This window comes from Apodemus sylvaticus, chromosome 13 (genome assembly GCF_947179515.1).
Source record: "Apodemus sylvaticus chromosome 13, mApoSyl1.1, whole genome shotgun sequence".
NCBI classification, from domain to species: Eukaryota; Metazoa; Chordata; class Mammalia; order Rodentia; family Muridae; genus Apodemus; species Apodemus sylvaticus.
This window is the reverse complement of record NC_067484.1, coordinates 85,582,848-85,596,337: the sequence shown is the minus strand read 5'-3', so window position 1 is coordinate 85,596,337 and position 13,490 is coordinate 85,582,848. Positions and strand designations below refer to the sequence as shown.

The following is a 13,490-nucleotide window of genomic DNA, read 5'->3' as shown; positions in this document are numbered from 1 at the left end:
TCTCAGCCTGCTTATCCTTTGAGTATAGGAAGGCCAGTGATTTGCTTGTGTTGATTTTATAACCTGCCACTTTGCTGAAGTTGTTTATCAGCTGTAGGAGCTCTCTAGTGGAGTTTTTTGGGTCACTTAGGTAGACTATCATGTCGTCTGCAAATAATGATAGTTTGACTTCTTCCTTTCCAATTTGTATCCCTTTGACCTCCTTATGTTGTCGAATTGCCCGAGCTAGTACCTCAAGTACAATATTGAAAAGATAAGGAGAAAGGGGGCAGCCTTGTCTAGTCCCTGATTTCAGTGGGATAGTGCTCAAATTACACGGGAATTCGCATGGCTGCATGTAAGATGCCACGGGGTCCCTGCCCCTAGTTGTCTCTATTTGGTAAATAAAGTTGCTGGTGGACAATGGCTGGGCAGGAAGACAGAGGCTTTAGATGTCCAGGGCAAGGGAACCCAGGAAAGAGAAAGAATTTGCAGCCACCATGCCAGGGAAGCAGAAAGATCAGACCTGAGAAGTGCAGGGAAGAGAGACTGCAAACGACATGTAAGAGTCAGAGATCGTGGCTCTAGAGGGTCACAGGCCTGGGTCTGGAGAGGCCAAGGTGGAAAATAGGATTTAGTAAGACCTAATTCCAGGAGTATGGGACGGGAGAGTGTGTTAGCCACAGGGAGATTTAGAATTGCTCAGCTATTGTGCTGTTTAAGGCATATTAAAATGCCAGGCTTGGTGTGTGTGTGTGTGTGTGTGTGTCTTTTATTTGAGAATCCAGGGCATCTGGGCAGATAACTAGGAACATGCACTGCAGCAGATATTAGAGAAGAATAAAAAAATTGAATACATTCGAAGTACATGAAAAGTTACAAGTGTTATCTACTAAATATATAAATTATATTTTCAAATAGAAAATATGTGAATGTGCTCAATTACAATGTTGGAGGAGGAATGTTTGTTCTCCCTGACTTCAGTTTAGCTATTCAATGTATATGTTAGCAGACACATATGATAAAAGGTCTGCCTTCTCTCTCTCTCTCTCTCTCTCTCTCTCTCTCTCTCTCTCTCTCTCTCTCTCTCTCGTGTGTGTGTGTGTGTGTGTGTGTGTGTGTGTGTGTGTGTGTGTGTGTGTAGCTCCCAGTTGAACCAAGAGCTGTCTGGTATGGCTACACTGGGTAGCCATTTGTTCTGGAGATCCTGTCTCTGCCCTCTAACACTGTAATTATAGGTGGGTCTCCACACCCCACAGGAGGGAATAAAAACTGTGGGCTTTATGTTTGCTTGTGTGGCAAGTGCCTTGACCATCGAGTCATCTTTTCAGCTCCAAACTTGAATACTCTCAAAGCCCATGACCTTTTATCATTCCATATTTCACTTAAAATAGCCTCCTTCTTTCCACTAGAATTATATTGATCTGGAAATGTTTATTTCTTTCTTTTTGTCCCCCTGGTGCTGGAGATTGGGTCCAGGCCTTCTCCATGCTAAACTAGCACTCTGTTGCTTAGCTACAGCCCCAGACCTTTCTTCTTCCTACTGGTAATGTTTATGAATTTCTCCATTTAATTTTCTTCAAATTGAAACCACCACATGATTCTCCATCACCGACATTATTCCACTAATAAAAGCCAATATCTCAGTGCACCAGGGAATTAAAAGCTAAGATAGATCATTAAGTGGATCCTCATTCGTTGCTGTTTTCCCTTTGCTTTTAATATAAGAAAATGGAAGCTTATGAACTCGACAATGCTGTAGTTTGGATCTGTCTTTCTAACAAGAGTGAGCGGCCCTGATCTTTGTACCTGTTGCCCCATTATGGTTGCTGTCTCACAAGAACGCCATTCACCTTTCTAGCTTGGAGCATTTAGCTCAGTTGCCTGCTGTTGTTTTACTGCCTCAGAGACACTTAGAGAGTAGACCATTTCTATTATTTTCTTCCTTCTTCAGATAAGTCTGTTGACCTATGCAGACTTCCCATTTGGGGTCAGAACTAAGTATTGACTGCTTTCAGAGCCTTTCAGCTTTGGTTTGCTTAGTTTCTCTATCTCTAAAGCTTTGCTTCAAGTCTTTGGTTCCTAGAAATTGCTAATTTACCCCCTTCTTGTGGGGATTTCACGTTACAAAGTTGCTGATCTGCCCAGGTCCCCATTCATGTTTCCTGGACCCTGTGCAGGTCTGAGACAACATGATCATCTAATAAGGGTTATCTGCCACCTTTCCAACACAACATAATAGTACAGTGCTAACCAAATAGTTGCTACTTCCTGGATAGTCATCTCTTCCATGAGGTGCTACTTATCTCTGAAGACCTGACACCTGTCTTGTCTTCGGGATATATTATGTCCAATGTGTGTACGTCCTGCTGCTTATCAGAAGACGTGGGATAATCACTTCCTTTTGTTTAGTGCCTGCTGTGGCTCTTATCCATGCTCCTTCCAATCATACTACTTTGCTACAAGTCCACATCCGCGCAATAAGCTCATAAAAAATGAGCTTATCTTCTAAGATACTTAATTTACTGAAACTGAAGCATTTTGCTGGCCACTATGCTTCAATTTCTGTATTACTAGCAATTTCCTTAAGGTACCTTACATAAATAAGACTCTTGAAAATTTTCATTCATTTATTTTATTCATTTATCTATTTACTTGGATAATCCTCTGTCTTAACCATGTAAGTGTTGGGAATACAATGTATGTGTCTTACATTTTGCAAGGTACTTGTTTCATAAACCTCAGATAATATATAAAGCCAATAGTTATGTCACGACCACTAATTTAAGCTTTCAAGCATCTTCACAATCCAGGTGAATGCTGAAGAGGTGACTTAGCATTAAAAAGTGCTTGTATGAGATGTCCAGAATCCAAACCCCAGCATCCATGCACAGGATACCGTGAATGTTCTAGACATTCACGGTATCCTCTGTACACCTGTGACTTCGGCTCTGAGATAGGTGGAGACAGGAGAACCACAGAGCTTCCTGACTGTGATCCTAGCTGAGAAGAAGCGATTACTGGGTTCAGAGAGATTAGTCTGGCTCCACAGGGGTAGGCAGAGAATAACAGTCACGTAGACGCCTGTATGTACACACCTAGGCCCATATTTACGCACTGTAGACTTAGATTTTTCAAAACCCACTTTAATTATGATAGAGGAAAAATGATTAATAGGAAATGGGGGTTGTGGACTTGTTCTTTGAAGGCAATTCCCATCTTCATTGTAAGCAGTCCAGCCCACTAGCAAAACACCACATGCTATGAACACAGTGGAGCATGCGTCCTTATTACATGTTGGAGAAGCTCCCAGGGACTCAACCACCAACTAGAGAGTACACATGGAGGGACCCATGGCTCCAGCTGCATATGTAGCAGAGGATAGCCTTGTTGGACATCGAAGGGAGGAGAAGCCCTTGGTCCTGAGAAGGCTCGATGCCCCAGTATAGGGGAATGCCAGGACAGGGAAGTAGGAGTGGGTGGGTTGGTGGGGGAGGAATGGGATAGGGTGTTTTCAGAGGGGAAACCAGGAAAGCAGACAATATTTGAAATGTAAATAAATAAAATAATAATTTAAAAAAACACCAAACACAAATCAATAGCAGAAGAAGCTCGATTCAGAAGAAACCACAAGACTCTGCTAATTGGCAAGTCTGTGGAAGCAACAAGAAAGAGCTGGAATACCACCAGAAGATTTTTGGCGTGTTTCTCTCTATGAAGTCATGACAAGTGAAGACCAGTGTCAGCGAAACCCAGTGAAGACTGGCAAAGGGTTGTACAGTGAACCGATGTAAGAGCATCGTCCTGTCTATTGGGTTATCTCTACACTCTTTCCAAACATCACATACCTCTCAAGAGTCTGCTCCAGCAAAACATCATATGCCCTCTCACCAGGCAACTTCCAGAAATCACATGTTTGTTCTCAGCAAAGCATCTTCTCACATGTCTGCTTCAGCAAAACATCCTCTCAAAGATAGTTTCCAGAAAAACATCACATGACAAAATTGAGTCTCCAGTGAAACCAGAAATTCCCACTTCAGTGCATATACATGCAACTCATAGAAACAAGACTTTAGAAAGAACGTAATGCTTTGGAGGCTTGTGGGCATCTCTTTCTATTCCAGATCTTGAATCCTCCTATGAAGATTTTCATTACCACAAGTATAAAAGCACTACAGTGCAATGCACAGTGTTCTTTCTGTCTTACTAGAGGTAGTGAGGGGCCTGTGATGGCAACCCTGCCTTCCAGTTTCACGACATTTCTTGAGTTGAGGTCTGATTTACAGCAGTTCGTAAATAAAGTGAATCTGACAAACTTACAGGAAATCTTTTCTTGAGTTCTTCAACACGAGGAGCTCCTAGTTGAATTTTTTCAGAAGTTGAATTCCTTCAGTTTAAAGAAAAATCATTATCTTTTGGCTAATACCCACTTATAAATCAGTCCTCTTTTTCTGAAGAGAAAGGGAAGAGCAGTGAATGAGGGAAGGACTAGGAGGAAGAGAGGGAGGGAATACTGCAGTTGGGATGTAAAGTAATTATTAATTAAAATATTAAAAAATAAAATAAACAGGATGTACTGGCAGGTTTTGTGTTTCAACTTGACAGGCTGGAGTTATCACAGAGAAAGGAGCTTCAATTGGGGAAGTGCCTCCATGAGATCCAGCTGTGGGGCATTTTCTCAATTAGTGATCAAATGGGGAGGGCTTATTGTGGGTGGTGCTATCCCTGGGCTGGTGTTCTTGGGTTCTATAAGAAAGCAAGTTGAGCAAGCCAAGGAAAGCAAGCCAGTAAGAAACATCCCTCCATGGCCTCTGCATCAGCTCCTGCTTTCTGACCTGCCTGAGTTCCAATCCTGACTTCCTTTGGTAATGAACAGCTGTATGGAAGTGTAAGCTGAATAAACCCTTCCCTCCCCAAACTTGCTTCTTGTTCATGAGGTTTGTGCAGGAATAGAAACCCTGACTAAGACAAATTGGTACCAGTGTATTGGGGCATTCCTGTGACAACCTGACCATGTTTGGGGGAAGACTGTGGAAGGACTTTGGAACTTTGAGTTAGAAAAGCCATTAGGATGTTAAGAGCTCTATGGAATGTTCTGTAGGAGCTTGGAAGATAATGTTGAGAACAGTGCAGAAGATGAAAGCCTGGCTTGTGAATTTTCAGAGGGAAAATTTAAGACTCTTATTAGGGTTGTTGCTGTTTTGACTGTGAAGATTCTGTGGTGTTGGTTAGCTGGAGTTGAAGAACTGGCTATGATTAACAAGATACCAGAACTACTAAAGCGAAAACTTTGCATTAATGGGACTATTGATGCTGGTTAGCTGGAGCTAAGAAATTAGCAGTGATTAAGAAGAAACCAGCATCATTGAGGTGAAATCTTCTGGGAAATGTCTTCTGGGAATACAGAGACTATGTTTCAGAGATAGCCAAGGTTGTTCTTTATGCTGTGCCTGAACTTGGTACTATGTAAGAGTCACCCAGGTGGTACTGGTTTTGAAGGCATGAAGGGATCAGGAAGAACAGCTGAGGCTTGGCACTGTGAGAGGTTGCAGAAGGTTACTGGTGAAGGTGCAGCCTCAATTGCAATTGATGGCCCAGGACTGAAGGGGTCATGCAAAGGAGTTGAGACTTGGCACCATTAAGAGAGCCAACAGGGTTTTGGAGATGCCAGTGCCATGAGATGACCACCAAGAACATCAGTAGCAGTGGAGTACAGGCAGCTGGAGCCTAGAAGACAAGCTGTGTGCTACAAAGGGCAGAGATGAAGAAGTGACCCACGCCCTTGGAGGAGCCCAGAATATCTTGAGTTGGGTCCCAGACATTGGATGGTTGGAGTCTGATTTTGCTTTTGATTGTGACTGTGCCCTGATATTTTTCCCTCTTGAAGGAAGAAAGTATTTTGGTGGAGCCCACAGTTAAGAGACTTTGAATTTTTAAAAGACTTTGAATTTTAAAAGATATTGGATATTTTAAAGGGATTGAACTTTTAATATGTAAAGACTGTGGGACTTTTAAAGTTATTTAGATCTTGGGGATGAATGAGAAAGTAAGGGTTGAGGCTTAATAGTGATGTGTTTGTGTGTCAAGTTGACAAGGGGTCTATTGTACTGAATAGTTTTGTGTGTCAGCTTGACACAGGCTGGAGCTATCACAGAGAAAGGAGCTTCAGTTAGGGAAGTGCCTCCATGAGATCCAGCTGTGGAGCATTTTCTCAATTGGTGATCAAAGTGGGAGGACCCCTTTTGGGTGGTGCCATCCCTGGGCTGGTAGTCTTGGATTCTTTAAGAGAGCAGGCTGAGCAAGTCAGGGGAAGCAAGCCAGTAAGTAACATCCCTCCAGTTTTCTGACCTGCTTGAGTACCAGTCCTGACTTCCTGCACAAACATCATGACCAAGACACAGAATAATCTCAAGAAAAAAATCAATACCATGTTGGAATGTGTAAAAATAAAGGAATGTTCTCGGATGTAATTTTCATGTTTGTAAATGGGTTTCACGGTAAAGGAGACAAAGACTCTTAAATAATCACAGCCCAGTCTTAGTGAGGTAGCTAGTTTACACAATGGACTCCTTCACTAATCCTTTCACCCATCGACACTGTCTACTGTTTAAATACTGGAGAACTGTGAAGAAGATGGGAAAGATCCCTGTGGGTCACAAAAATCCAGATTGTAGTGATCGGAGTGGAGATGATCAAAAGTCACATACTCAGGTGTTATGGCTTAAAACTCTTGTTCTTGGCCACCTACACCACACAGCACAGAAGCATATGGGAAGACAGAACCTTAGTGATTCTATTTTCCTGTGTTGAATGACAGACATAAATGTTGAATGTTCAAGTTATTTAATGTCCCTATATAAGAAAATAATTCAGGGAAGAGTACATGCATTATGTCTGTGTGAGAAAAATCTATGCCAAGAGAAAACAGTGAGCAAACCAAACCTCTAATGTATAATTTTAAAGTGTTTGCTGTTTGTAACATAGGTGATATAATTTGACCTCATTAAAAGGTGCCCAGAGCAGCTCTATAAGGACATGTAAATGTGCACACCAGTCAGTTCTTCATGAATTCCTCACAAGAAGACATACATATACATACGTATGTGCAAATCTATGAGTGAAAGCTATAGACAGCACTGTATTCTAGATGCATAGATGATGTCTTCCCTTTTGGAGAAGATGATGTTTGAACTACTTATCAAAGAGAGTCCTATTTTTATATGAAGGAAAAAAAAATGGACAGTGAGCTGCAATAGGCTGACCATGAGCAAGAAGGGTTTGTGGCCGTGCTGTCTGTACATAATGATCTAGAGCTGCTTAGTGCCTCCCACCTGAACAGCATACTCGCAACCACCCACGTAGCAAGGAGCATGGAGAGTACAGAGATCAGTAGCAGAATGTGTTCATAGGTCTCAGATGCATGGGAAGTCTGGCTTTTCCATGGGAGAAATGCCACGATCATCTCTGCTCTTCAGTGGCAGTTGCAAGGCTAGAGAGGTTGAGAGGCACATATGAGCTTGAATGAGCAGCTATTGGTGAAAAGACTCTGGTTTGGGTGGAGGGGACAGCTCAGCTGCTAACAGTGAACGTTGCTCTTGACAACAACCACAGTTCAGATTCCAGGACCTTTATACTGAAGTGTTCATTGGCCCATAAGTACAACTCCTGGGATTCTGAAGCCCTCTCCTTGCCCTGCTCTCAAAGACTCCTATACTCACATATACTTTGCCCTCACACACAGGCACACACACTATGTATGTATGTATGTATGCATGTATGTATGTATGTATGTATGTATATGAACTGATGATAGGAATCCTTCATGACTACACCACCCATTTTTTTGTACATCCATTTGGAGTTGACTCACACACGTTGAGTGCTTACCATATTCCAGGCGTCAAATGCATTTTACAGGCTTTGGTGAATACGTTATCCACACCCTACATGTCCTGACCTGCAGGAGAGGATGTAGGAGGGTTGAGGAGCTGACTCATCCTGTCCCTTCTCATGGGCTGCAGTCCTTGTGTGCACATTTTAGAAGGCCATGGGTGACTGCACAAGGAAGGCATCATATGGCTGCCGGATAATGTTTTCATGAATGAGGCTGTTTTAAAAGTTCTCAAGAAGTCTGACAATGTGAACAACAAGTGTGCTGGGTAGGAGACTGAGGGACCAAAGGTTCTTGATTTCAAGCCTAAGTAACTGGAAGGACACCATGGAAACAAGGGGCTTGGGAGGACCCCATCTGATAGGGTAGCAAAACGCTACTCTTTTTAAACAATTGAGGAGTATTAGAGTCGTTGGGGATTTCTCGGAACTGAGCACAACCTATAAGGTCCATAGCCACCAAGTCTTCTCTTAGTGCTTTGTTGTTTAAGGAGCTTTGAAGGGCACAGAAGAAAAAGCATTTAATTCTAAGATGCTACAAGAATGGCTGGCCAGGATGAAATCAGATGTAGATTAGTAGTGTGCACTTGCCTTACATGGGGTCCTAAGTTCAAGACTCCACAATGGAAAAGGAAAAAAAAAAGATTTTTAAAAAAATGTGTGGCAAAGAAAAAGGAATGGAAACAGGCTTATGAGAAAGGGTATGGTCAAAGTCAGATTTTATATGAGAGGATCAGGACCCAAGATTAAACACTTATGTCAAATCTTGGAGTAGCTGGAGGAATCAGGAAAGTAAAAAGGAACTTGAGTGAGGGTGGGGGAGTAAGAGAGAAAAAGGAAGAGCAAGATGCAAATGATCTGATCAAGGAAAAAAGAAAAGGGGGGGCTTTAATTAGAGAGGGGTGGGAGATAAATACCCCAAAAAGAGGAGGGAGGTTAGGAAGGAGGGAGGAGAGGGAGGGGGACAATGTAACAGTAAAGGTATCTGAAAAAGTCATAAGGAGTCACACTATTAACTAGTTACCTTAAAAAACTACAATGCAGCAAAGCCAGAGTATAAATAGGCATATATAGTTAATCAAATTTTCTCTTCTTCAGTGCTCCCTCCAAGAGCCAAAGGTCGTCTAACAAAAAACCTCAGCACCAGGAATGAGAAGCCCTCTTTTGAGTTGCTGATGAGGGCTGTTCAAGAGACGCCCAACTCATTTCAAGCTATTACTATTGTATGTGCTTCTACCCCAGAAAAGGAGGGCAAGTCTGTATAGCTGAACACACCATGCACTTCAGAAAGGGCCTGGAGGTCATGGACCTCACCCCCTGAGGACTAACTTTCATTATACCAGAAGGTACATACAATCTTACAAAGGAGAAAAGCAACCAGCAGTGTTATGTAGCCATGATGCCTATAATCACATCAGTGACCAGGATGGCCCCTTAGCCCTAAGGAATGAGTAGTAGCACACACTCCCTAGTGGTAACTAACTGCTGTCTAATTAGACTCAAGTCCTACTAAGCCAGAAAGAAAATATTCCTGGTACTGGAAAGCCAGCTGAATATGAAGAGCTAGCAAAGTTATGGATCTTGGAGGAGAACCTATAACCATCACTCTACTAAACCAGCTTAATCCCAGCCGACACGCGAAACATTTGTGTTCTGCCCACAAATAAGTACAATCCTCACTTCTCATCAACAAAACTTCTCTTGGCAACAGAAATCCAGAACCAATCAGAAGGCAGAGTTATAAAGCGTAGTCTCAAGTGGATCCCTCTACAAAACAACTCCTGCACCAAAGGCTCCGGGAAGATTACGAAAGAGAGGACAGGAAGATTATAGAGGCCAGCACACCAGAGAGTTCACTGTGTTTAGTTACACTCATAAAGTCTCACCATCGTGAGTTCCTAAACATGAGCTGAACAATGGCCATATACAGGTTAAAGTGGGTGGGCAGTGGAGGGTCCTGAAGCCCTCAAACCTACACAAAGAACTACAGGCAAGAAGGCTGAGAATGAAATAAAGTCTTCCCCATGGAAGAACACACTAGTTGGTCATCCCTTCAAAAATACATACAAATAACCTTATCCATTATATAGACTGAAGAAGTAATAGTAGGAGTATATATGTATATGCAAATATATATTTATATATGTACATACATATATTACATTTATGTATACATCTAATAACAATTAATAAAAAAAACATGACTTTGAAAGAAAGCAAGAAGGGCTATATGGGAGTTTGGTGGGAGAAAAGGAAAAGGAAAAATAATTTAATTATATTATAAATCACAAAAATTTAAAAAATTCATGTTAAAAAATGAGAAATTTAAATAGGAAAACCGCAGGAACAGAAAATAGTTACAGACGAACCCCAAATAAAACTTCACTGAACTTTCCTAGAAGGCTGCGACAGAAGGATCATGAGTTTGAGGCTTAGCCTGGGCTATCTAATAAGATTCTGTCCCAAAGTCCATGCAGGTAAAGTGCTGCTCAGGCTTCTGGGATAGATAGGCAGGGGCAGGAGCACACAGCAGCAGAGTGGAGACTGCAAATCTGCAAAATGTCTTTGTGAATTAACTCATCCTTGACTGCAGTCCTATGGAGCAGTCTTCTCCCCTCTCGATACAAGGCAGGGAACTAGGCCTAGACCAGTTAAATGGCACCTCAAAGCCCGTACATAGTAAGGGTAGCTTAGTAATAGGATGTGCATCAGGGAATTCACTCTGGAATCTGTGGGTTGTGGATTGACATCTTAACTAGAAGGAACTACAACCTTGCAGCAATCCATTGCTAATGCCTGGCAGAACACAGTTAAGAGAAAAGCTGAGGAAAGGACTTCTGGATACATATGTAATTCAGAGAGCTTCAGAATGGTCATCTATACAAAAAGAGAAGTTCTATTTCTCACCAGTTTTAACCTGGTCTCTCCACAGCATAACAAACTCGGTAGTCCTATGTAGATGTTTCTCCCAAACTTTGGGAAATGTGTGAACAACTACCATATTAGAATCAGTCATCAACTCATCATTAGGAAGGGACACAGCCTCAAATGGCAAAAGACAACTCAAAGTAGTCTCCAGTGTACCATTTTCTTAATTGATTATTATTGTCATTAAACCAGCTGCATGTAAATTTAAAATCATTATTGTTAGAGGTCACTTTAAGTAGAACATTTTGTATGGCTTTCAATCTTAACCCTGCCTCTCTTCTTAAAAACTCATCTACAGAAACCAAATAGACTGTTTTGTTCCCAAGTTACTTTTGATCACCGTGCTTCATCACAGCAAGAATAACTCTAAGACACAACCACACACATTATGTTTTTTGTTCAAGTGTCTTTCAAACATATGGAGTAAGAATGCTAAAGGTATATTCTATCTTAAGATGATAAAAATAGAGAAAATGCAAAATCACTAATGCCCACAGGCCAGGAATAATACCTGGTATATTGATAATAATGCTGTCTGTGGATCCAGATAATGCACAATCCCAGGAACAGAAGCTGGGAAATGGAAGCTGGTTCTCTCCATTAAAACCACTCTCACACCCATCAGACCCAAGTAACGAACCCATACCAGTTGCTTAAAGTAGCTTAGTTCACATTATCATCACCACCAGTACAAGATCATTTTGTATATAATTTATTAAAAATAACTCTGAGAAATATTTTTGACTCAAAAATAATGACCCCACTGCATACATAGTGTTCAAAATTTTTCCCAATGTTTGTTCTGGAAACAATTGTTTTAAGCCAACTTGGTGAATTCGGGACGGACACACAGCGAACAATCACATGCATCAGAACTGCATCTAGAATATCCATCCTAGAATATCTATTCCATCTAGGGTAAGTGCTGAGCTCGCAGACAGAAGGGACTGAGACCTGTGATCTAGAATGTCACTGGCTATGAAGGGTGCCTGTGTGTAAGTTCCTAAAAAAAAAAAAATTAAATTGTTTGCCACATTTCTGTATCTCATAAAATAGCTATAATTACTAAAAGACTGTTTCTAAAAATAATTTTACAGCCATGTAATTGTGACTAGCCATATCATCTGAAACGTTAGTGAAGTCATCATCCTAGAGACTGTCTGAGATTATCATTCTGAGATGCTTAAACTCTGTCACTACTTCCCACTTCCCGTGTCCTTGAATTAAGGACAGAAACTAACTGTGCTATTCTACAATAGATTATCAGAACCTACTTCCAATTATACTCTTGCTTCTGTTACAAAGAATGTTGCTTCTAAAAGATCATGAAAGAGTCCTATAGTTTCATCGGAAAAAGTAAAAGTTCTTCACTAAAGACAAAAGTGAAGCAATTACTGAAAAATGTAAAACAATAATGTTTGGATTGAGCTTAAGAAAACCAACATGGTGTGCATATGCATGCCATATTTTATGAGAAGATACAATTTTAGGAATATCTTGGATTCTTCAACCCAAGTAGACATTTCAAAGTCAAACAGGAGAGAAAAGGAAAAAGAAAATTTAAAAATGAAGAGAGGATGGCAGTGTACACCATTTGGTATTCACAGGCAAATACTTTTGGGAGGAAAACCAGAATACATTATAAAGAAGTTTTGAAATCTAAATTTAACTGACAAAGTGGGTACAAAAGAGATTGAGAGTCAGTGCAGGATTTTCATAGAATAGAAGCTAAAGGCAAAGCCCACTGGCCTGAGCTTCAGACAAACCCAAGGGCTGCCTGCTACTCTACCTGTGTACTATGAAGCCAGGCCATGTTACAAGAATATACCAAAAGCAAGGCACAGGAGATACAGTTTAGAATATTGAGGAAAACAACTGTTTCCAAGCACCATGTGAACAAACAGTGAATCCATTAACTGGAGATAATGGTATCTACAGTCTCCAATTGGATTATACTCAATAGTCTATAAATAGACTCAAATCCATTCAATTTTATGGCACTATAAGTTGGCTGTTGTCATTATACCCAATGTAAACAGTAATGCAAATTTCCTTAAGTTTCCATCTGAGATGATACCTGGTAGAAGAGAAGTAATTGAAACCGGTGCACAATGGTTCTCAAGTACTAATACACAAAGTTTCTCTGTAAATGGGCATTTGCATGGAGAGTCTGCAGACCGAAGTGGGGGAGGGAGCCCCAAATAGAACATCTTCTGTTTTTGAAAACTCCTGGTTTACAGTTAAAAGCGGGAAGGACAAGGCGGTGAATCCATTAGTTTTTGCTACCCTATTAGAAGTGGTTCACCTCTTTGCACATACTTCTGCTAATGTCCTAAATTTGGGCTCTAGATGATCCAAAAACTCAAGTCCATCTTCATCCTGTAGGTCACTACAGCAACCCACTGAGCCAGCAGCCGAGCCTTTTCCCTCGTAGTTGTATGTGAGAACGTAGTCTTGAGCAAGCTTCTGGTTGTCATCTTCATGACAAAACTGCACCTTCTGGTGGGGAGAAAGCACAACACATTTTATTTTTATTTTTACTATTTAAAGGCACCAAAACGTACTAACAGAAAAAGAATTGCTTTGATTTACCTTTCATTGTTTAATTTTTAATCAGAGTGTGTCCTCTAATGGTTTCCTATGTGTAGAAAATGCACATGATTGGTCTGTATTATAAAATCACACTGTAAAGT

At 41.0% G+C, this 13,490-nt stretch overlaps 1 protein-coding gene across 1 annotated transcript in view; it reads right to left on the bottom strand.

The window, feature by feature from the left end:
- Positions 1-11,532: 11,532 nt before the first annotated feature.
- Dsc2 (desmocollin 2) overlaps positions 11,533-13,490 on the bottom strand; it is a 30,055-nt gene continuing 28,097 nt past the window's right edge. The window contains exon 16 of the mRNA XM_052155882.1: positions 11,533-13,296. Within this exon, the coding sequence (XP_052011842.1) occupies positions 13,099-13,296 (198 nt within the window). The 3' untranslated portion in view covers positions 11,533-13,098. The remainder of the gene's footprint in view (positions 13,297-13,490) is intronic.